The sequence below is a fragment of the Pieris napi genome, chromosome Z, assembly GCF_905475465.1.
Source record: "Pieris napi chromosome Z, ilPieNapi1.2, whole genome shotgun sequence".
Taxonomy (NCBI): domain Eukaryota; kingdom Metazoa; phylum Arthropoda; class Insecta; order Lepidoptera; family Pieridae; genus Pieris; species Pieris napi.
This window is the reverse complement of record NC_062259.1, coordinates 12942183-12967800: the sequence shown is the minus strand read 5'-3', so window position 1 is coordinate 12967800 and position 25618 is coordinate 12942183. Positions and strand designations below refer to the sequence as shown.

The following is a 25618-nucleotide window of genomic DNA, read 5'->3' as shown; positions in this document are numbered from 1 at the left end:
GACTAAGGCCCCAGCGGCTAAATCCATAGTTGAGAGTAATAAGTTTACTAGGATCAAAAATTAAATAATAAATTAAATTTAAGAGAACATACAAAACCCGTTTAACTCAAAATTTTGAAAATATAATTTTTGGATCTAAGCTTAGCGTAAGTATTGTTTAATAGTTACAGGAATGGCGATTCTCTCCGAAAAATATAGATTTTTAAATCAATTCGAACATTAAGCTGATGAATCGATTTACAAATAATCGTGGTCTAACAGATAATTTTTTTTCAAAGTTTGCATTTATAAAGTAAACAAATCCATATTATAATAAAAAAAAAAATATACCTCAATACATGATTTCTTGTCTCCTTGATTTCGACTAACCTATTTCCTCAAAAGGCCTTATAGCGATAGGACCCCATGGACCAAGGGTCTTGACTCTCGACATCAAATGCGACAAAATCATATTCGGAGCCTGGACCCCTGTATTTACTTACTTTTATATAATTTTTGTAAATAAAATTACAAAAGTTTTCTTTTTATTATTTAATAAAAAGAATCCATTTGGAGGCGAAGAAAATATACACTTAGTATACCATCTTGATACTTTTTGAGTAATTAACCCTGTATCCGGAAATTATTTAACATTAGGGGTAAATTCAACTAGTTGTAAAAAGTTTTATGGTTTTTACCAAAACGAAAAAAGTCGAAGGGCGATCTTCAAGCGTTACACATCGATTCAGTACTGCAAATCGATTTAAAAAATCAATCTATTGTGCCTGGAAATGCGATTGTTTGATTAATCGATCTCAGATCGCCATTCGTCATCACTAGTTTAGTAAATTATAGGTCTACCAAACTCTGATGGCAAAAAAAAAAGTTTAAAAAACTTAACTTTTCATGTGGCAACAAAAAAAAATTTCATCTGTCATCTGAAATTTCGAGGAATTGTTTTTGGTTTAGCTTCAAATTTCCTTTAAAAAGTGGTGAAAATGTCGAAAAAACCTCTTCAATCGCAAGCAAGAAATATTATTTTCAATGTTTATCAAATAATACTTGATTAAAAAGGTGCAGAACATACACAATCATCGATATTGAGCCATGTTCAAGTGTTGCCTGGTTAGTAGGAATGACACGACTTGATACATTGGTTTATTGGTTTTTCGTGTGTATTATATTATGTACTTATATACTTATATAAACTTTGGTTTATTTCAGGGGTTTCTAATACTACCATAAGACGAATTGTTGCCGAAGGCAGATGTAGCAGTTTAGTACGCCCGGTAAAAAGAGGAAAGGTGGCAAAAAAAATAAACTCGGATAGTTTTGATTTAGAATTGAAAAAAAACCTAAATATCAGATAGATGAGATTTTTAAATCACACGGCCACGAAGCCTTGAGGCTCCTACCATATCATTGTACGTTAAACCCCATAGAATTAATCTGGGGACTAATGAAACAAAAACTTGCGGGTAAAAACGTCAATAGACCTACAAGTGATTTAAAAATTTTAACAGAGAAGAGATTTAAGAAGCTTACTCTTAAGTAGGGATCGATGAATGGCGAAAATCTTGTGAACATGTAATAAAAATTGAAAATCAGTTCATATAACAAGATCAGTTAATTGAGATTCAGGAGGATATAAACTTAAGAATATAAACCATATTAAATACTGCGTCTTCTTCTTCATATGAATACTTTTTATGGATGTACAGTATTTGGAACCATTTTCAAGTTCTAATAGCCTATAATTAAATAATAAACTCATGAACAGTGTAATTCGAGTTTTCATTTAAATTTCAAACCCCACATTCGCCACAGTACAATTTTCAAAAATTATCCTTGATCATTGGATACATTTTTATATGTGCATGTATCACACACAATCAGCCGCTATAAGGGAAATATAGTATCAAAACGCTTTACTCCAATTTCCCCAGTATTGCTAGCGTCAATTTCAGGTAGACCTATACTCTATAGTACTTACTACTTAGTAGGCCTTTAGGTAATTGTGTTCTGTGAATAGTCCTACGGAAAATGATATTAGAGAATAGAGATTTCTAAGTTACAATAACAACTAACAAGATAATGTTTACTTGTTTATGTTATGGTGTAATATTTACTTCGCAAATAATAATTTAAAAGTACTTTTTGTGTTTAGGTCCATGTTATCTAAAGTGCACATATGAAATACGCACGTCTCACACGTCATTTATATATCGACGACAAGCTAGCGACGCAGTGTCAATCTAGCAGGCTATATAAACTCGTTACACGCGCGTTGAGTCGTATTTGGTTCCTATACACGACGCAATATCATTGCTCTGTTTTTTTGGTCACGCCCGATACCTTACGGCTTTTTTTAAATACATTACTCTTCTATTAACATATACACAATGGCATCGAGAGACCCAGCAACTGACCAGCTCATCAATTTCAAGAAGTCTGTCAAGGTAAATAAAATGTTGTTTATCTACATTACAACATTATTAAATGACCCCTTATATTGTTGCCATTACAACAGTAATTAATATAAGACTTATTCTTGCTTTTTTAAATAATATTATATCTGTTACTCCATATCAATAATATCATAGCATTGATGAAACATATTTTTGAGTTTTAATACTAATTAGCAATACTAAAGGCGTCACAAGCTCCTATCAGCATGAACTTTGATCTTTGTAATGTATTTAGAAATAGATTTAATTTAGTACATACTATTACCCAGACTTACTTTTTCAGTTTATTTAACTTTCTTATTTATATTCATACTATCACTATAAGTCACTATAAGGTTGCCTGGAAGAGATCGCTTATTAGCAATAAGGCCGCCCGTTGCATCCCTTATAATTTTTATGTATTTATTATTGTGTTTCTTTTATTTGCAACAAAGTGTAAATAAATAAATATAAGTACTTATAACTAGATGTTTGTGGTCATGTCTTTCAGCCTCATTATTCATACATTTATATTGAATTGAATAAAAACAAAATGTATATTGCCTGAACTTTGAAATTGAAATAAAAGGTAAAGTTATACACTTGAATCAGTTTCTATCCAAATTGAGTTAAGATTTTATTGGTTTGTAATGTAACAAAGTTCATTTTCAGAACATAATTAATTTTAATTTTTTATCGACATCATTGGAGAATTTGTAAAGCCATTGTGATGCATAAATATTTCTATTTAATGCAAATTAAGTTTAAGGAAATGCTATGCGAATAATAAAACTGATTTGAATGCTTGTTTTTTAACCTGATAACATATCAATTAATGTATAATGTTAATTGTTATGCAAAGTATTTTTATATCTTTTGTAATATACCAAATCCTTTTAAGTTATGCAGTATTTTTTCAACTAATCCAATTCAAACTAAATCAAATTAATGATTTGTTCTAGGGTGAACCTGGTGTCATAACTACCAAGTATGGAGCGCCTGTTGGTGTGAAGACAGCGATTCAAACAGTGGGCAAAAATGGACCAGCCTTACTTCAAGATGCTCATTTCCTCGATGAGATATCTTCATTCGATAGAGAGCGTATTCCTGAGAGAGTAGTACACGCGAAGGGTGCAGGAGCATTTGGTTACTTTGAAGTAACTAAGGACATAAAGAAGTACTGTGCAGCTAAATTGTTTGAATCAGTAGGCAAGCAGACCCCCGTTGCTATTCGTTTTTCAACTGTCGGAGGCGAGAGCGGTTCCGCAGACACGGTACGTGATCCTCGTGGCTTCGCCGTCAAGTTCTACTGCGATGACGGCGTCTGGGATGTAGTGGGCAACAACACTCCCATATTCTTCATCAGAGATCCAACTCTCTTCCCTAGTTTTATCCACACCCAAAAACGTAATCCAGCTACTCATTTAAAGGACGCCGATATGTTCTGGGACTTTATGACTCTCCGTCCAGAAACCATGCACCAATTGATATACATGTTCGGAGATCGAGGTATCCCTGACGGTTACAGATTCATGAATGGATACGCGTCCCACACATTTAAAATGATTAATGACCAAGGGGTAGCCCATTATGTGAAATTCCACTTTAAGACCAACCAGGGAATTAAGAACTTGCCTGTAGACAAGGCAGCTGAACTCGCGTCCTCCGATCCGGATTATTCAATTAGGGACTTATATAACGCTATCGGTCGCGGCGATTTTCCCTCATGGACACTATACATTCAGGCTATGACCTTGGAACAGGCTGAGATCTATGAATACAATCCGTTTGATGTTACAAAGGTATGGCCGCACGGTGAATTCCCCCTTATTGAGGTCGGTAAGATGGTGCTCGACAGGAACCCGAAGAACTACTTCGCTGAAGTAGAGCAAGCCGCTTACAGTCCATCCAATATGGTGCCTGGTATCGAGCCCTCGCCCGACAAAATGTTGCAAGGCCGTTTATTCGCATACAGTGACACACACAGACATCGCCTCGGTGCCAACTACTTGCAGCTGCCGGTAAACTGCCCTTACCGTACTACTGTACGTAATTACCAACGCGACGGCCCTCAGAACATGTCCAACCAAGATGGAAGCCCGAATTACTTCCCGAACTCTTTCTCCGGACCTGTGGAATGTAAGCGTGCGGAACGACTCCAGCACGTTCAGCCGCTTTCTGGTGACGTTCAAAGGGCTGACTCAGGGCTAGAAGAGAGCAAGGAAAACTTTACGCAAGCTACAGCTTTGTACAGCCGTGTCTTCTCGCAGGCTGAGCAACTTCGTTGTGCCCAGAATATTGCAGGAAACCTTAAAGACGCTGCTGGCTTTATTCAGGAGCGTGCCATCAAATTGTTGGCCCTGGTACACCCAAAATTGGCAGCCGATGTGACGGCCGCTTTAGCTCCATACAAAAAATACCACGCCAGCCTTTAATCTTCCTGTTTTTTTAACCTTTGTGGCATCGTATATTAAACGGTTTGGGCATAATATTATGGTTATACAATTATTTAGTAAGTAAGCTCAAATTTTTATGAATTTTATTTGCAATATTTTTTAATTTTGTAAAAATATAATGTTTTCTATATAACAAGTATTTTTTTTATTTATTCATAGGATCCTACTCAACATATTCTATCTTTTTTACTTAAAAAAGTGCAGGAAATATAATCGATTTATTAAAAATAGATTTGTAAGAAAAAATAATAGATTTATATTAGTGCGGTTATTTTTAAAGATCCCTGCATTAAGCTATATTATTTGTAACTTCCTAAAGTAATTCCTTATATATTGAGCCACCACGTGATCCAAAGTTTGACGTCTATGGATAATAAAAAAAACAAAAACGTCCGGTATCTTGGCGACTGGCGTAAAACCTAAACCTTCCTTAATAGTAATTAAATATCTCCGAAGCGTAGTCAAATAATTAAAATAGCAAATGCACAATTTGCGGTTAAAATTTACATCGTAGATAATGATACTTTTAATTAATTCTAGAGAATTACGTTGCATTTGTTGTACTGAACTTGTATTTAAAAACTCGTTACAATAAGCCACATCACTTATCTTTAAAACGTAAAAAACAATACAACATCGCAATGCCAGCTTGTTTAACACCGGTTTATATAGATAACTGCGAAATATAAAGTAGGTACGGAGTACTCTACTCACAAACATTTCGTCTTGATCTAACGTTACATCTCCGATAATGTAAGGTATTAAATTATAATTTTCTCCCATCTGGTTTAAATATTCTCGAATGTGTAGTAGATGCCTCAAATCCAGTAGTAAGTGTGTAAGGAAAATTAGATGCATATATAAGTTGTTTATGTATAATTTTATCGTGTAATCGCTAAGTGTCTCTACGGACGATAATTGAACCACATATATAATTTCGTTCCTGATATGATATCATGCGTTTGGTAAATACATAATATTAAAGTGGCAATTTTTTGTACTAATGTATTGTTACGTAATGTTTTTATGTCGTTATGTAATTTTTTTTATTGCATTTTATTTTTATGTACTTAAAATATCCGTCCCGTTAATAATAATCATAACAATTTGTTGTCTAACTCCTTGGCCTGTTAGATGTGGTAATACTTAAGCGAAGAAGGGCAAGGTTGCTAACATTCTATCGAATCACTTTCTAAGCTTTAGATGCATGTACTTAATAATTAATTATATAACATTAAATAGTTCAAGTGTAATTAGATTATATATTATCTCTATATATAAAATTCTCGTGTTACAATGTTCGTTCCCATACTCCTCCGAATCGGCTCGACCAATTCTTATGAATTTTTTTATGCATATTCAGTAAGTCCGAGAATCGCCTATTATCTATTCTATTCTATTTCAAGCCCATAAGTGACAAGGGGTGTCCACCCCAAAAAAAATATTTTTATTTTTAAGACATTTTTTTTGTTCTTATATTTTTATGATACAGCATACAAAAATATACACAACCCTTATTTTTCATATGCCCTCTACGATACCGATACCGATAACCCCTTATTTTTTATTACAGTATATATAGGTAGTTATTTTTATTAAACTAAAAAAATGTTTCCTAGGAATAATATACATGGTAAAACGACGTTTATCGTTATATGCGAGGTATAGTGCTTAACTTATTACTTATGAGTTTTATTAAAGAAAAAATAGTTGGTTCTTCATATCTTACGTTGGATTTCAATATCAATATCAGTTTTCCATTGATAATACATAATTCTACAGCCATTATCAAATTTTGGCGATATTTCTTTACGCATTTCTTTCGCTTCATGTCTACAGATTGCTGGTAATTATGGAATAGAGACAAATGAAACAGCATACACAAGAAACGTGTTTATTTCTTCTATTAACCTGTTGTTCTGAGTAGATATGATGACAATAAATTTTGCGTATGTGTGATTTGAAAATGGTTTTATTATACCGGTTGTTCTCAGGGCCTATTGTTTCTGTTTCTGCCGTTGGCGTCATATTCAAGTCCGACATCTTTACCCGAAAACTAGACACGTGAATACAGTCTATACCTGGTCTGTGACGGCTGATACACATGTGACGGAACGAGGCCACGGTTCACAACTATCACTTGAAGTCGATAAAAATTATTATTGTTTATAATGAAATATTATCAAGAATATTTTCGTTTTGCACAAAAATAACACTTTTTCGGAATCATCACCTTTGATAAATTAAATTTTAAACATTGTTATCTTTTGACCTTTACATACGCTGGTTCTTGCTAATTATCAAACCATACTCGAGTTATGCAATGGTGACATTTGCTTAATTATGCCTGCGATAACTATATGGTTTATTGGACGTAGTCTACTAATTTGTATGACAATACTTGGCGATTAAAAAGAGTGGCGGAAAGTTTCTTGCCAGTTCTTCTTACCCGCTCTACGCCCTGGACTTGCGAACTGGTAGTAAATGTAAATTTACGATTAATTTAACTTGACAATTCAAAAGTGTACTTGGTTACCCACTTGAATAAAGATATTTTGAGTTTGAATATCACAAATACAAGAATACATTTTAATTAGCTTTAGCCACTTGCAGTTTAATTTTGATCAGAAATAAGACGTCTTTAAATAAACGTGACATAATTTAGCGATCCGCCCCGGCTTCGCACGGGTGCAATGCTGATACTAAATTCAAAGGCAGGCCAACCGGTACCGCCGCAAACGCTACGTCCCGCAATTTTTAGTAAATGACAAAAAATGTTATTGTGGGATATCCATAAAAGATAGACATATAACATCGTGGAGTTTTCAATGTGTACAATACTTATATACGTATATTATTTTGATAAATCTCGTAGGGTTCAGCCTGCGATTGCAATGTAAGCGGAAAAAATGTAATTATTTACGACATCACCTGAGAAACCTCAAAAATAACAGTATTTCTACACTATTTAATGGATGTTATCATACATATAAACCTTTCTCAACAATCACTCTATCTATTAAAAAAACCGCATTAAAATACATTGCGTAGTTTTAAAGATTTAAGCATACATAGGGACAGAGAAAGCGACTTTGTTTTATACTATGTAGTGATATCACATAATCGGTAAACACAGAAAAAATATTTAACTTTTCAATCATTACTTGATTGATTCGATTTAAAATAACGGTATGTAGTATAACCTTGTTTTTAAAAATGAATTTGTGGATTGCCATATAGGCTGTGCCTGGTTTTATTCCGTATTACTGTTGTAGCATGATTTGTATGGGATCCTCGTTAAATGGACGATACAAAAATATTGATTTAATTCAATGTACTTTATAAGATAACTCTATCAATGAATAAACAAGTTGTAGCTAGTTATTAGTATAGAAACAAATGGTGACTTTCACCAGTATCATACTTGAAACAGAACTAATCTAAGCGTACGACCAACCAGGCTCCAGAAGATAAACCACTCCTTATATGGAAATTGTATTCATTTTTACAACAAACTCGCAAGCGAAATTAGAGAATTATCACAGAATAAATTCAAAAGTCTCGTTAAACGTAAATTAATCAAAAAAGCTTTTTATAAATTTGACGATTTTTTAAATGGTCCTAATACTTGGGATTGATTTGCTCCAGTTTATACAATTTGTATGACTCAAAACTTGGCGATTAAAAAGAGTGGCGGATAGTTTCTTGCCAGTTCTTCTTGCACGCTCTACGCTCTGACTTACTGGTAGCAAATGTAAATTTAGATCAATTAAGCATCTCTTCTGTTAACGTTCATAAGTGTACTACCTATATGAATAAAGTTATTTTGAGTTAGAGCCTGGAAAATTTCTGTCATTTTACTGAGTATAGAGTAAAATGAAGTTAGAAAAACCAAACCTTTATGGCTTCTGATGACATCTGATGTCACGACAACATCAAGAAGATATTTTCGATTTTAAGGGCTTTTTAATAGTTTCCATGTATTTGTAAATTGAGGAATTAAGGCCAAATTAATGGTTTCAAATATTATATAAATCAAGGACTGAGGGTGAGTCGCTCATGGAAATTGTGAATTTACTGGATTTTATTTCGTGATAAACTTTTGGTAAGATTTATTTAAATCCACTCTGATACACATATTTATTTTCATTTCATATCAGTTTTCTGGTTTTAATCGACGAAAAGTAGGAGCGCAATTTATAGACATACCCTCACTTTATATTAGCATTTATTGTTTTTTCGAAGATATAGCATAGATTATTATATAAATCGTTTATTTATTATATTTCCTAAGCGGTCGTGATCTGGTCTGATGATAAGGTTCTCGAAATTGAGAGATTATTAAAATTTTACAAGTGCCGCGTACTTTGCGTTTTTGATTGGCAAGAAATAATTAGAAAACTATAAAGCTTGCCATGTCACGGCTAAGCCTTTATTTAGTGCACAGACAGTTATAGCTTTTAAAATTGATATTTGTCTTTTATAGTATGTTTTACCTATATTAATTCAGGTTCAGCAGAACAGGCGAGATGACGGGATGCGTAAAATGTGAGGCTTCAAGCGATTTAAATGCTCTTGTATCGAATGTCACAAGTCTGATGCACCAACTACAGTTAATCAACAAAATTCAATTGCCCAAGTTGAATAATGACATCGCATACCTAAAGGTTATCACTGAGCGCATAGTGAGTCAAAACGAGAAGATTTTAACAAATTTCGACAAATCACGTAGCAAAGAGGTGAAGTTTCGCTGTCGGAATTTGGAGCTATCGCCTCAAAGACAAAGTGGGAAGTTGGGGAATGAACGAGGAGAAGGACCTAAAGAGTCGACAGGAGAACAAAGCAAATCGAAAGGAGACAGGTCGGTTGGACGACGCACACGTCGTCGATTTAGACGCAGCAAAACATATCCTTTACGTAACATGTTCATTGTAATGCTTAATAGATCGCTTCACACGCGGTCAAAGAAAAGAAAGAACTAGCTTCGTGTCTTGGAACTGTTTTGTATGACAACATATTTCATTAAAATTTCAAGAACGAATTATAGCTTTATTTTAAATTTAAACCAGCTTTAGATGTACCATTGTAGAGTGAAATATAACTTCGATTCGTATCGATGCAATAATTATTTCGCTTTGTCTTAAAATCGATCAAAGATCAGAAGAAATATTATGTCGTCCCCGTTAAAATTGTGTTTCATAATGTTAAAATGAAATAAAGCAAATTTTCTCGTAATCCCATATTAATATTCCTTTACATAAAACATTATTTAAATGTTAATTTATTATTAACACTTTGGCAACAAAGACTACGTATTATTCAAATTAATGCAGTAGTTGCTAGATTTGTGTCGATAAATATTTTTCTATTTAATCGGCTGCGTAGTAAAAGATTTTGGTTTTTCCATATGTTGTATGAGTTATTCAGCAGCGAGAATTAAATTTTTGTCTCAGAATGCGTCTTTAACAATGTGAAAAAGGCTGTATTTTTCAAATATCACAATGATTAAACAAATTCAAAACATCGTTATCAATATCGTTAAATGGACTTTATCCATTTAAAAAAACAAAACAATCTCGTTAATTCATCGAATTTGCGCAAAAACCTCTTCAGGTTTTTAAGTATAGAATTAATAGGATAAAAAATCACATAGGTAAATATTAGTGTAAATTAGATATGATGACATCTCTACATGAGGTTAACGGTGTCCACCAGCGACGGAATTGTATCGTTGTGTTTCGTGGTACGGGGTGTTTATTGATTGCAGCACACAAGTGACAAGCCTGAATACCCGGTGCGACTGCACGCACACGATAATAGTGTCTCCAGTTGAATAGTTGTATGTATTCGTTTGGACGTCGGATCAATTCAGCTATACGTTGCGCAGTGCGCGGTGCGCCCATTTCTCTTGCGTCTAGGTACGAACCCGGTGGTAGAAACCTGAAATAATGTACATTAATAACTACAAAATGGGAGTACTTTTAGCGTAGAGGACTGCGTAAACGCAAACCTGAAGGTCGTGGGTCCAAGGTTACATACAATATTTGCATTCGGTAGAGGTAAAATGTAAATATCCTGATAAAACCAGGATGTCTAAGACACCGAAATCGTGAATGTGGTACAGGTCTGGTCTTCTATTTGCCTTTATAGACTAACGACTACTGATTAATGACTGACAGTTAAGTAGGCTACTAGATTTTTTTATAGATAAAGTAACATTGTATCTCGATAACACAATAATACAAATCATATTTTGAACATTATTTCAGTTTAGGTTTTGATGATACTCGTAACCTACATATTGTTCATTTCAATCTTAGATAATTGACTGAAGTGGATGTTTTATATACCTAAACTGCATGGAACATTTATGATACGCACATACATTGCGTTGATATTGTTTTTGTCGTATGATAATTTCGTTTATTCATTTTCTATGCCTTCCAAATCGAAACAATTACGATTTGATTTGATTCGAGACCTAATCTCAGGACCCCGTTACTAACTAAGCCCCGGAGACCGTCGAAATACTCTGTAGTGTACCTGCTGTAATTGGCTCCACCAAACACGATGGGCACTGTGCGATGATTCAGAGCGTGAACCACCTTTTCAGTAACGTAATCGTCACTTAATGCATTCTCGAATGCCATGTAAAAATAATACTCTCGCTCCAACTTCATCAGGCATATATCCATGGCTGAAACTGGACAGAGTAAGCTACCGCAGTCCCCGTAAATATCGATATCTAAATCATAGTTGCGCAGATTCTGGCGTATCTGTCCTCCCAGCTCCTCACGCATGCTGGTAGTGTCACAGTTGGAAACAAACCAGGCAGCTGCCTTGCGTTTTTTCCGGACTATTTCCGCAAGGTCTTCGTCCCTGTAATTCGCCTTGTTCTCTTGCCAGCAGACTGAAGCACTCGGTGCTATATCATATCCACTCGCGTTTTGAAACTCATAGTAACGCCATACGAGATCCGAGTCTAGTCGATAGGTCCAGGTTAAATTGAAGTAACCATTCCAGCGTTCTGTGCATACGGGGTAGTTTGCCGCAGATTCCAGACTAAGATATACATAAAGCTGATGTGGAGATCGGCGGCGTGGCAGTTGACTTCTGCTCACCAGATCGTCAAGTGAGGGTCCGTAGAATATAACGGCCTTGAACTGGGTGTAGTCAGGTAAATAGTTTCTGTCACTCGTGACGTAACAGTTCGTCCATGAGCAATTGTGCTCTTCAAATACAGAGCGGCCTTCGCCAAAGTGGCTAAAGGGTGCCTGATCAGGATCACCCCAAAGGAGAATATAGTGAAGTTCTGGAATGGCATCTGATTTGATTTCCACTACACTGGTACCGACTTCGACTTTCGATTCGTTAGTATTGTACGGTCTTAAGTTATACGTGTTAATCCCATAGTAAATTACTAAAACAAGCAAAGAAGTGAGCGTACAGTACAGGTTGCGGCTGATGTGGTAAACGAAAGTCCGTGACGTGAGTACTGGCATTCTCTAGACACGAAAATACCACACTTCACGGTCTAGCAACGGGTACTAAGATTCCAAACAAACAATTACCATTGTTTTTGACGCGTTTACAAACAGCCGATCTACGTAGAATACGTTTACGTTCTTATAGAATGTAGATTTTTTGATTCCCTTTGGATTCTGGTAGTAACATCATGTTTCTCTGATGGAGGATAATCATTTTTATTACTATATATTGTTTCAATATGTCAAAGGCGATAAAAAGCGTCAAGGAGAGATTTTTTGTTAGTGCTTCCTTCTACGCCCTTCTACTTTTGGTCCCTGAAGGAAATTTTAAAAGGGCAAAAGAAAATTGTCCCCTTCACCAAAGGAAAATTGTCTTGGACACTTGTATCTTACCTACTCTCACATATGGCTGACAAATGTGGACAAGTGTGGTGACAAATGTGGTGGAAAGCAATGGAAACAATCGTAATAAAAATATGAAAAATACATAAAATAAAAAGCGGAAAATAAGACGAAACTCAAAAGTGATAGTATGCCTTACATTACGCCATAAAATAAAAGTGGCAACATAGAAAGATAAAACGTGGACTTTAATGACAACTATATGGAAAGGGACCAAGTGAGCGCCCCAAAATAAGGTGGAAGAAGAAGCGGTAGCAGGAAGCGAATGGAGAAAAAAATCCATGGACAGAGTCAGTTGGTAAAATCTGGAGGAAGCCTTTACCGGTGATGGGATATACTATAGGGCAAGAAGAAGAAAAAAATGAAATATAAAAAGCCTAAGCTGTAGGCCCTACATGGCGAGGGGGCCGATGGCTGGCCATGAATCATACTCGTGAACGGGTGCTACTTGTGGTGACTGGTCTTACTTGAATTCGTGTATGCGGTGATGTTAATTATTTCGACTATGTGTTTGCACGTTGTTCCCACGAGAATGTAAGTGCGTGCTCCTATTTCACCATGCCTCCTGCTGATAGAGGACAACTCTTTGTTTTTAATTTATGTTATTATTATTAATTACTTAAGATGTCATGTGGAACATGGTTTAATGGTTGCAGCTCCTTACAAACGTTGTGTAAAAAAAAACATGGCGATTAAAAAGAGTGCCAGTTCTCCTCTTCCGTTCTACGCCCTTGATTTGAGAACTGGCACTAAACGTAAAATTAGAAGCATTAACATGTATTTCTTTACTGACAAGTCAAAAGTGTAACCCATATGATTAAATTTGAATTTTGAATTTACAGTACCGGACAGCATCCAGTACCTACCGGCCAGTTGCAAGTTACTGAAGCCTAATTTTTTATAGTCTGATTTCTAATAGTCCTTGAATTGCTATAATGAAGCTGACTATTTCTAAAGGATGTGGTTGTTTGTTAATTTGATTAATAGCACAATAGTTCTTGTAAATATATTAAAAGGTATTGAACATCTAACCAGATGTTATTTGATTCTATTTATAACATAACATTTAGATTTTTTTGTTTAGGATTACTTTTTAGTTGTAGTAGTTTTAGTTTTATTTTTTTTCTTACCCCTCCCCCCGTCCTTGTCACAGGTTGTCACATTTTTATAACCCCCCTCCTGATGTCACGTCACACATTTTTTAAATTTATGTATGTATTTAAAAATAATCGAGAGAAAACAGCTATTTTCAATTTATACTTATTTTTATTAAATAATAATCTAATAAAGTCCAACATTTCATTAAACCGAAAAATCAAACGACTAGTCAGAAAATAATAAACGATTAATTATATTAATTAAAGATAAAAAACTTAATTACCGAGTGTCCATGGACTTTGGATCTATAAATTTTGATCTACTTTACTGTCTTAGCCTTTGATGAAGAAGGATTCTTTGAGAAAAAACTCAAAAGTGTCCCCTTTTTTTAGGTCAATTTCACTTGTAATTCTTTAATTTTTGATTCTGTCTCATTTTCAACGTTATCATTATTTTTTAATCTTTTCCATAAGGCGTTAACTTCTTCTTGTATGATTTGTTTTTTTTGTCAGCATAGGCTGCACTATAGGCATCGAATAATCTGCGGTAAAGACTACCTAAATTAATCTTTTTGTTCATTGAATTGAATTTCGTATTTCATGAAATACGAAAATTTTAGCCCATCTAAAGGCTAAAAAATTTTTTTAGGTCACTCATATATATATAAGTTATCTTAAAATAGTAATAAATAGGCATCTAATTATAATTTAAAGAAGATTCATAGAGAAGTAGCGAAGGGGATGACGGGTCTGGGCGTTACTGCATACGATTTTTTGCATTTTCCGAGAAGATTTACTATGGTAATATATATATATTTTTCAACGCACTGAAAGCACATCAACTTTTTGAAAAAAGCTGAAATTTTGACGTCAGAATTTTCGATTGAAAATTAGGGTGTTTTTTCGATATTAATTCAAAATAAGGTGAAAAAATAAATATTTTTAATCAAATAAATTACAGTATATTTGGGACATAATAAGGTAAGTTTTCACCAAATTTCGTTTAAAAAAATAAATTTTTGTAAAAGATAGAAATAAAAAACCAAAAAGTTGGTTTTTTGAATTTTTCACATAAATTTTGAGGTTATGTGAAAAATGTGTGAATACAAAAGTTGTAGATCTTTTTATGACCTACAACTTTGCCATTTAGTTTTCTTCGATAGGACTTTTAGTTTTGCCGGAAATCGAGATAAACCGTTTTATACCCTTAAAACTCCCCCCCTACCCCTTCCCGACCTCAGATCGACCGTAATTTATTTTTCCTTTCATTTTGATCATATTCCCCTGCTTTTCTAATGGGTTTCATCCTACTGTAATTTTTTTTGGTTTCAAAAATTATCGGCACTGGTCTATTAACGTGTGACGTACTTTATGGATGGCCCCTAACAGTACATTATGATACCTATATGAATAAATGAAATTATCATTGCAAGTATATAATATATTGTCGTGTGATTCAATATTAGTTATTTAAATATGTACTTGTACAATTACTACGGTGACATCACACCCTGAAGCGGAAGCGAAGTTATTCAGGCCGGTAAGGACATACAAAACTTGTTGACTTAGCCACCCTCACCATTGCCTTTGAGCCAGCCAGTCAGTGCTTAGACTGATCGAGGTACCCTCCAAAGAAACCATCCTTCCTCCACATATTTTTACGCTTGTAATGAAATTATAAATACATACATATCATCCCTTGATGATAACGGTTTTGCTTGCAATACCGTACGCAAGCACTTATATATAATAAATTAAATAGGCTGCTTAACATCTACCCGCTCACCGTCTAAAATGTAAAGATATCTACGGCTAAAGCAGAGTTCCCCAAACTTTTTTGTGTCGTAGACCCCTTGTCATGTTTTTCCGTGTTGGGTAGACCCCCTACTTACCTGATATTGATTTCCTGTAAATTTCTAACTGTAGTGAAGTTTAGTGTTAAAAACTAAAAACACATGTTAATCTATACATTTATTAATTGAATTTAAATTAAAACTACTCAAAATATTTTTTTTTATCTGATATGTAGGTATTTTTATAAATAATGTATATGTTTGGATATTATAAGATAGTATGATGTAAGTAAATAGGTACAATCAGTGTATGTGTTGAGATCCACTACCGTGGACCCCAATTTTCATTTCATGGACCCCCAAATTTTTTTCGCTGGGTCTACTAGGGGTCTACCCTTGCAGGTTGTCATAGACCCCTAGGGTTCGATATAGACCACTTTGGGAATCACTGGGCTAAAGGATTGGCTTCTGAGCATACCTTGCGCAGTGTTAGCGATGCTTTTGAGACCTAGTATGTAGTTACACACTTTTTCATTCACTCACTGACTCACTCACTCACTTACACATTTGCACCTACACACTCACTCGTGCACTCAGGCGTGTTGATAATAGTTGAAAAGTAAATTGAATAAAAGATGTAATTAGACTATTTGTAAATATATTTTAATTAGATTATTTATATTATATTTAAGTTTGTTATGGAAGAGCTGGGAACCCTGACACATGTATTTCTTACTTAAAAGGGTTCCCAAATCTTACACATTGTAATGCATATCTACTTAAAATGAATAAAGACATTTTTTTTATTATTTATCCAGAAGCACATTTCCAGGAACAAGACAGAAGTATAGTTTGATATATAACTTATAGGCACTTTTTTCAAAACTCATCTTGGTTGGTAACACAGAAGGAAAAAAGTAGGCGCTGTGTGTAGTGCTGGAGGCGAATGTTAAGAATAGCGTGGCTGTAATAAGAGAGGCTGGACAGAAACTGGTGAAAAGAGATAGACATCTAGAGGATTCTTGCTGACCACGACCCTCAGAAATGAGCTACCGATCGAAGGGAGAACATTAAAACTCCCTTTGCAGTAGTGAGTTATTTAATAACTTAAAAACTCAGTAATTCAGATTTATTTATTTTAACCACAAAGCTTAGTTGAAATTCAAATTGTTTAACAATGTTAGCAACACGAATTAATAATATGAAGTCTTAATTTTTCTAATATATAGCATTTATTTATTTTAATATATTCTGGTCAGCCCCAAACACGAACGCTCTGGTCCCAAGAACAGGAGGCAAGGGCTATTCCATTCGGGGCGACAGATATTGAGGTCACACGATTTTCATGAGCGTTCAGTGTACCTGTAGAATAATAAGCTATTAGACAAGTTCTTTTTAAATATTACTATAATATTTCTAGCTAAATTAGGGTAAGGTGTTTTGTTAAAGGCTCGAAAATTAATTAAAACAATTTTAGTACTGTTAACTGTTACTTTCACAGCTTAATGACTTATGGCTTATTATTATGGGGTCATGCTGCTGATGTAGATTTTTTCATCCTGCAGAAGAGGGCTATTCGTGCAATCTATAATTTAAAATGTAGGGCATCTCTGAGAGATAAATTCTGAGTCAGTAATGGCTTTTAGTATTTGACATACATAGACCATAAGTACCTGTATGAGCCACCTTTAGTGTGTCCCAAGAATGAATGGTGTTATCATCAGATCCCGCCAACAGGTACCGTCCGCTGAACGACAAACCTGTGAGCAGAAGTTAAATATGCTAAATAAAGAAAAGATTCATCATCGGAAATTATTAATTAGGTTTCCATAATCTGAATTCAAATACCGCCGAACTATTTTCGTTTCAATTTCGATTTGATTCAAAAATGTTAAACAAAAGACGAGTTTTGTTTGATTGTGATTGGTCAAGCAGAAAGATTGCAGCGGGCGATTGGAGAAAAATTGGACCATAATTATATGCAACGCGTCACAGTATTTCGTTTTTCATATCTACTGTTATTGATTTAATCCATTTTTTTAAAAACAAATTGATATAAATGAGTATTGTGATAAGTAATCATTATCGATAAGCATACCCTGTTACATCTGACATAGACATCATTTCAGAACTGAAAGTGTTTACTTTGTGTATTGTTCCATATTGTTGTATCTATATTATTATTTTAAATAATAACACATTTTGTATAGTTGTAATGAATAAACTCAATAACTACTGGTCCTATTATTATTTAGAATCCTATATAATATTCCATATCCAAAATATGAAAAAAATGTCTAGGCCAACCTAGACCACTGGTTAATTATAAAATAAGCACTTAAAATATTAAGTGAAAATGGATTTTATACTAAATATTACAATTTCAAAAATAAGCTATGTACTATGTAGCGCCTGTCAACATGTCATGTTTTATTTTCCCGTTTTGCTAACATTAAAAGAGCAGGCGTTTATTTCACAGGTACTTTATACATATGGATAACGCCTTTTATCAAAAAGTAACCGTTCTAATTGAATAAATTAAAATCTTAACATTTATCTAAGATCAAAATATTTTTAAAATTATGTGTTAAGTGAATTTCAGTGAAGGGAAACTTCGAGAGATAACCGGCATGCCATAGACAGTAGTCATAAACGGTTGACGGTGTGTCAAGGACATAAGGCTGATAACTCATACACACGCTGCTCTAGTTGCCGATTAGCAAAAGCTAAGATCAAGGGTTGTATAGACATTGTTGTTTTTACAATTGTAATAGCATCTTTAAATTTAGTTTACCACAACTAGTGAACCCAGCGTTGCCAGGCGGTGTGTAGTGGCCAATCTGTTGGTCACTGCGTATGTCGAAGAGACGAGCTGTCTTGTCTTCAGACGCAGTCACAAACGCCTGCCCACTTGGGTGGTACTGAAACAAATTGCAGTCGTTAAGACTTAGTAAACTATACAGATACTATACTTACTATAATATTTACAGCTTATGTATGGCCAAATTTGAACTAATCTAAATATATAAAACAAAGTCGTGTTAGTTACACCACTTAAAACTCAAGATCGACTGGACCGATGTTAGTAGTCTCTTTTTTGGTGGATTCTTCTCCGCTGCGAATAATAAGTAATATAATATCGGATAAGTTATCGAATAAAAATAAATAAATAAATTAGTTTTACGAATGCAAACAGCATGTGGTGCCATCTGTTGACAAAATATGTTGTATAGCAGAAAGTGATTTAACATTTAATTTAACAACTTTTAACATGCAGTATTGCAATATTGGCGCTATAGAGAAGAGGCCTAATGTGTAAACCTGCCATTCTTTTTTCGCCATGGCAAGCAATAAAACTTTTCTGTATTTGCAAAACAAGTTGTATTAATGTTATTACCTTCATGAAATCCTAAATTAAGTTAACACGATATTATTAGACTGTTGTGACTGTTGTTAGGCGGAACGAAGTTCGCGAACGAAGTCAGCTAGTTTTATTATAAAAGAAAAACTTTTGATAAACTATATTTTAAATAATTTTTGGATTACTAAGATAGATATCAACATTATAACCATAGACCAATTGGAAGATCTTTCACCGGCTGAAGCGCCCTTAAATAACTAGCATTATTATGCACTATTACTTAATCACTCAATATGGTTACGTCAACATTTCAGATTAAGAGCGTATAAGCTTATTGACGAAAATTATAATACTCTACTAAATAAAACTAAAATAATTTATTATTATAATGAACACGTAATATCGTATTGTAACCCATTGACAATGCGTGTGTTTAAAGTTAAAGGTGATCTTTAAATCACTTTTCAAAGATAATTCTTAATAAACATTGAAATCTATAAACGAGGTTATATAATAGTCTCGGCATATAACATCGCCGCATTTGTGTGCAGGAAAACTTAAGTACAAAAACTACAAAACGATTAATGTGCAATGACAGCATTCTCGTATGAGCATTAAAAACTGTAGGAAAATTGAATAATAAACTTACACAGACACAGTTCACATCAGCCTCATGGCCGAAGAACGTTTGCTTCTCTTTCTCCGCCCGCACGTCCCACAGCTTGCATGTGCGGTCTACTGATCCCGTCACGAAGGTTTTCATATCTGTATTATTTAGGTTATTGTAAATTTAAACTGAATCAGTGTTGAATCCAGAGGTAAAGCAATGAGCCATAAAGTACCTGTTTAACCATATCCGGTATACTTATATAACACTAGCTGCCCCTGCAAACTTCGTTTCTCCTTAATGTGATTTTACTTTACCTTTTTAGTACATACCAACATGGAACGTTTTGCTATGCTACCCCAGAGACTGTTCGGTTTTCCGAAATGAAAATTTTTTCAGTGAATTTTTCTCTATATATTAACCTCAGAGTTCAAGTCAACAGTTTTTAATATACAAATAAAAAATAGGGGATGATTGTAAAGAGGTGAAAATTAAGGGTTGTATATATTTTAGTATGTCGTATCATAAAAAAAAATTAATTTAGGGGTTTTTACCCTTAACATTTAGGAGTTTGAAAGATAGATAGAAGCCGATTCTCAGACTTACTGAGTATGCATAAAAAATTTCATAAGAATCGGTCGAGCCGTTTCGGAGTACCTAGTATGGGAACGAACATTGCGACACGAGAATTTTATATATATAGAGATGATAAAATAAAGTCCCCCCAGGGAGCCTCTCTGTATGAACGCACTCAAAAGCTACATCAAATCATACCAAAATATACGAAATACATACGAGCTAAGCTGTGATTGAAAGCTAGTTGGTGTGCAGAGATTATCAGCTAAACAATTATTTTAGAAGTAGAGATTTTAGCCTATTCAATATCATACTCGTAATGCGCAAGTGTTTGTGCAAACATGAATCATTATATATTTTCGACCCATTTTATAGACGCCTGCACTTAATTCGTAGGCAATGATGGTTAATTGATGTTGTACTCTTTCCGATCCTCATTAATTACATTTATAAAAATAAATAGTTCTTTATGGAACAGTGGGCAAGCGAACAGGCAGGTCACATAGGAATGAAGGGTATACGCCATGAACTCCTGCAACGGCTGGAGGCTTTTGAATAGAATCGGAAATATCGCAAGCTGGTATTACTGAAAAGCGCTTTGTTATAGAACTCCATTTCATATGCTACAATCTGAATATCAACACAACTTGATTGGAGTATTTATCTAAATTAACTCTACGTAAGAAATGTCTTAGTATAATATCAAATTATTGGATGTCTCGTGTTACCTGGAGCCAAAGAGATGCTGACCACGTCACCGCAGTGGGCATTGAAGTCTACCTCCCTCTTACCCGCTTCCAGGTCCCATACGCAGCTGAAAGTAAAAACGGTTATGGCTGATCCATGCTAATTCACGAATTATTTTATTACATTATATATTATACTAGCAGACCGGCCAAGCGTTGCTGTGGCTAAGGTTTTTGTTATATTACATAGTAGTAAACTATTCAAGGGAAACGGTAGTGGTTCTGCCATTAAATTGCAGCTTATGTGAAACGTTGGTACTTTCAACACAGCGCCATCTGTTAGAATGTCAGTGACTATCAAATTATAAACAAATATTTGCAATAAAATAATATTGCGGGTATAAATTGAGATGTAATGCTGTTGCTATGCTATCCTATCTTTTAAGTTAGATCAAACCGCACACGGTGTGCAAATTTGATTGATAACGGTTCGGTAGTTTAGGAGTCCATAGCGGACAAACAACGTGACACGTAATTTATATATATTAAGATTAATTATGTTGAGTAACAGAAAATGATGGCGCTTCCACCTTTTTAGCCTTAGATTTCTGTAACTGTTTCATGATCATTTGTCATTCTAATAGGCAAGTAGGTGATCATCCTGTGCCTGACACACGCCGTCGACTTTTTGGGTCTAAGGCAAGCCGGTTTCCTTGACCGCACGAGCGAGTGTTTATGCAATAGAAAGAAAATCCATTGGTGTGCAGCCGGGGATCGAACCTATGACCTCAGGGATGAGTCGCACGCTGAAGCTACTAGGCCAACACTGCTCAAAATGCAGACTGCTCCAAAATATATATAGGTATCTATTAAATTCTGGTATTAGGATAAATAGATACTGTTCTAAGATATCCCTTACATTGCATATATAGGGGTTCATCATATATAAGTGTTCCTAAGTAGATATAGAACACTAATTAGAACGCAACGCTTGAAATCTAATTAAGTAAACGCACATACACATAAATTATATAGATGATTTTTATTAATTTTCTGTTTTATCCACAACCTGCCCCATAATCCAACCTTGCCTTGACGTTGATTTATAGAGGCAGGTAAAGAGCCATTCCCTGAAAGGTCGGCAGCACATCCGCTAGACCCCAGCTATGCAGGTATCCATGGGCGGTGGTTATTACATCATTCACGATCCTGCTCGAATGCTTCCTGTCCCATAAAAATATGCGAAAAAATAGATTGCACGAAAGCTGTCAATACGTACATTTTCATGTCACCGGATCCAGTGAGGATGTGAGTATCATCAAGGAATCGGCAGCTACTGAGAAATCCTTCATATCCAGCGAGCTCCCGGACCATCTTGGCCGAGCCAGTCGCATCTCGGTTGTTTACATCATATACGGTGCACATGTTATCCATACCACCACAGGCTACAAAGTTGCCTGAAGGTGCAAAGGCAACACTCATCACCCACGCCGATCGTAGTGGTATGACTTGCACTTTGTTACCACTCCACGTATCCCATATTATCAGCTTGCCGTCTAGGGAACCCGTCACGCAGTGCCTTTAAACATGCTTTTAGTTTTAGTGCCTTTAAGCAGGCTTTAATGAAATTATTTGTATTCAAAGATTATTTTTGCTTATACTAATACATAAAACGCCTAATGTGAACTAATCCTTTTGTGTTAAAAAACCTAGTGTAGATAATAATTAACGAACATTATCATCATTATAGAACACTAAGACTGTTGATGAACATTAGTTTTATTATTACCTTAGTTTAAGCTATTCACTAGTATTGTAGAAAATTAAGTAAACATAATATTACTTATTAGCCTTAATTATTGTATAGGCTAGATTGTAATTCATGTAAAGTCGCAATCTTTTTGTGAACGTTATAATTAATAAATAAAAACTTATACTAATAGATTAACATAAGTCAATTAATGCGGTTTATGTAATCGGTATTTTGAGATTGAACGATGTGTTGGTGGTGTTTGAATTAAAAAAATTGTATTTTGCAGTATACCTGGAATCTCCAGAATAGTGAACAGAGTTCACTTTGTTAATGTGCCCCTTCAGAGTCTTCTTGACAATGAAACGGATCTTTTGAACATCTCCAAGATCTGCACACTTCTCTGCTAACTTCGCATCTGCCGCTTTTTCTTGCTCCGCCTGCAAGTATGTTTATATGACGAATTCCTTTGTTTTTATTGAGTAGAATAGAAGATGTTCTGTCTTATTTAGTATTCAACGTGCTTTGGGGAAGCCGAAGAGACTTACAAATTGCCCTTCAATATTAAATAGACATTTACCTATCATAAAACATACACTAAGTAGCCAACTTTGGTTATAAAAATGTAACTAAGCTGAAGCTTACTGTAATGAATTACACAGTATTAAATTGACATGCCATATAATATCATCGCACTATTAAGAAGAATTTACGCATTTTATCAATCTTTCAACTAATAAAATGTTTACCTTTGACTTCGCTATGAGGTCGTTAAGCTCTTTCTTCAGAGCCGTGGTCTCTGCGTCGTCCTTTGGCATGGCTGTTGTGTATGTCGGTTTGCGTCCAGCTCTGGACTGATCGACCCGGGCGCTCGTGCAACATTAATTCTGTTAGTTTAATTGTATTAGTTGAAGCACTACAAGGCCCTCAGTTATCGATGCGTGATTTTGCTTGAAATAATTATGGGATAGAAATGTCATAAAAGATATGGTACATGCTCGTGAAGCAGGCACGTGCACTAATATTTTTCTAATGAAATCTAAGAGACCAACTCTAAGTAAAAGTGCGTTTCTTAGAGTTGGTCTCTTAGATTGAAACCGCACCATGAAACATTTTATTTCACAAGACAAATATTATTGTCAAAACGCAGTTAAGTTTAATTATTAGGTTCAAAGGCAGTGTAATTGAATTAAATCGGGTAAAAAGAAAGCCTTGTTGACTATGAATTAGTTTTATGGTAGTAAAAAAAATTGTAAAAATAAAAATGTGTTATGTGTGTTATAAGTATGCGTTATAAGGACACTATTAAATAAAACATATTTTTTTTAATAGCGTCTCCATTATTGGTTCCCAGCTCTTCCATAAAAAACTTATCATTAAATATATTGTATTTAATGTTATAAAAATAATATAATAATTAAATAATAAAAACTCACTTGACTGATCTCTGGAAGAGGCAGAGTACGTCCACAGATAACCTCCATCGCCTTCGGTCTTGAGCTTCCCATTTTACCACGTTCCAAGTCTGGCGGAAGCCAGCTTGTTCTTAAGAACCAATTTGCCTCTCTTGCTCTCGCTGCTTCATCACGTGTAGCTGGTTGAACATAGATGACAAGTGGGGACAATGCTGTGGACGAAAGTATTCCACGAATCCCGACTTACCACTCCAGATAACTATCTGTTTATTTTCATTATAGCCTATAGTTACTTAATAGAGCCACATTAATAAGATATAAAAGAACGTTATTTTATATTATCAAGAGTAGACAGATTTTGGGAAAACAACTTAGAACCTCCTGGTCAAATTTCAAAGTGCGAAATTTTATAACAATATTTATTAGACATTTATAAATAGATAATTAAAACAAATTAAAAAAAAGTTTGGTCCCTTTGGCAGTGTACCTTTAACGCTGGCAGCATTTCCTCGCTATACGAGTATGTGTATTATGTATTATTCGTTGAGCGAGGAAAGCACCAGCTCTGGGGTCACCGGTACTATCTACCAGGCGCTAATTAATCTTAAATTGAATAAATCCAGAGTAATTTAATCTTTTATTAAATATTTATTTAGTTTATATCAGTCCTTTTTTTGTAGTGTTGATGACAATGATATATATATATATATGTAGTGTATATATATGTAGTGTATATATATGTATATAGCAACCCTGCAGTACAGAAGGTAACCGTTATACTGAACATCTTGACGATTAACACGTCAAACCCGGATCTAAACGATTGATCAGCATCAACATCTGAAAGACGGTCAAACTTTTAAAATGCCAGCAAAAAATTCGATCGACTTTCCTTTTGATAGTTGAGTTACTTTCTGTAATTTCACGGTAAATTTAATTCGGTCCAATGGACACGATTAGGTTTCGTCCACGATACATCTTGACATTTTAAAAACCGTGATATATAAATATATATTTGGCTGGCTGTAAATGCGAATGCGGCCAAGGTACAGGAAACGAAAAAGAGGAAGTCAACTTAGAAGGTAAATAGACCAAATTAATGAAACAGCAGGTGGTACATGGCACAGAGGAATGGCGGGATTTGGAGAAGGTCTTTGCCAAAAAGGGCACACAGATAACTAAAAGAAGATTGAATCAGAAACATGTTTAAATGTAAAAGAATCTGAAATAAATAGCTATTATTATTATAAATGCGAATGTTGTGAACATTTTTGCATTTTCTACCGCATTTACCATGGATAATGTTCAGAGGAGTTCTTCGGATTAATACCTGCAGCTGAGTTTCATCGGACGTCAAGGGAGAATACAGAATACCATCCGTATCACATCGACGTCCGTCACTCCACAGCTAAGCGTTTCTTAAGGCAGTTCTTGGCGCGCACCACCACAATGTGGTAACAGCTGCCCATTGAAATATTTTGGAACCAATTCAACATAGGGTCCTTCATGAAAAGAGCGTACCAATTGTCAAAAGGTTGGCAACGCACTTGCGAGACTTCTGG

The 25618-nt window shown here is 34.7% G+C and overlaps 2 protein-coding genes across 2 annotated transcripts; one reads left to right on the top strand and one right to left on the bottom strand.

Annotated features, from left to right (window-relative positions):
• Positions 1–2209: 2209 nt before the first annotated feature.
• On the top strand, positions 2210–5018 carry LOC125062304 (catalase-like). The gene is made up of 2 exons (XM_047668126.1): positions 2210–2438; positions 3389–5018. Exons 1-2 carry the CDS (start codon positions 2382–2384, stop codon positions 4859–4861), a joined length of 1530 nt encoding a protein of 509 aa, XP_047524082.1. The 5' UTR covers positions 2210–2381; the 3' UTR covers positions 4862–5018.
• An 11762-nt stretch (positions 5019–16780) lies between these two features.
• LOC125062801 (guanine nucleotide-binding protein subunit beta-2) lies at positions 16781–23525 on the bottom strand. Its single transcript, XM_047668963.1, has 8 exons — positions 23391–23525; positions 22936–23081; positions 22171–22470; positions 20934–21019; positions 19672–19787; positions 18456–18582; positions 17335–17421; positions 16781–17023 (listed from the first exon to the last, which is right to left on the bottom strand). Exons 1-8 carry the CDS (start codon positions 23457–23459, stop codon positions 16917–16919), a joined length of 1038 nt encoding a protein of 345 aa, XP_047524919.1. The 5' UTR covers positions 23460–23525; the 3' UTR covers positions 16781–16916.
• Between the last annotated feature and the right edge of the window lie 2093 nt (positions 23526–25618).

What these genes read in the sequence shown, in the direction of transcription:
- LOC125062801 (XM_047668963.1), bottom strand. Translation starts at nt 23,459, where the DNA reads ATGCCAAAGGACGACGCAGAGACCACGGCTCTGAAGAAAGAGCTTAAC. An exon ending in CAGCATCTCTTTGGCTCCAG is followed by an intron (nt 19,788 to 20,933) that starts GTAACACGAGAC and finishes TAAATAATACAG; the next exon opens with ATATGAAAACCTTCGTGACG. An exon ending in CTGATGTGAACTGTGTCTGT is followed by an intron (nt 18,583 to 19,671) that starts GTAAGTTTATTA and finishes AATTTGTTTCAG; the next exon opens with TACCACCCAAGTGGGCAGGC.
- LOC125062304 (XM_047668126.1), top strand. Translation starts at nt 2,382, where the DNA reads ATGGCATCGAGAGACCCAGCAACTGACCAGCTCATCAATTTCAAGAAG. An exon ending in ATTTCAAGAAGTCTGTCAAG is followed by an intron (nt 2,439 to 3,388) that starts GTAAATAAAATG and finishes GATTTGTTCTAG; the next exon opens with GGTGAACCTGGTGTCATAAC.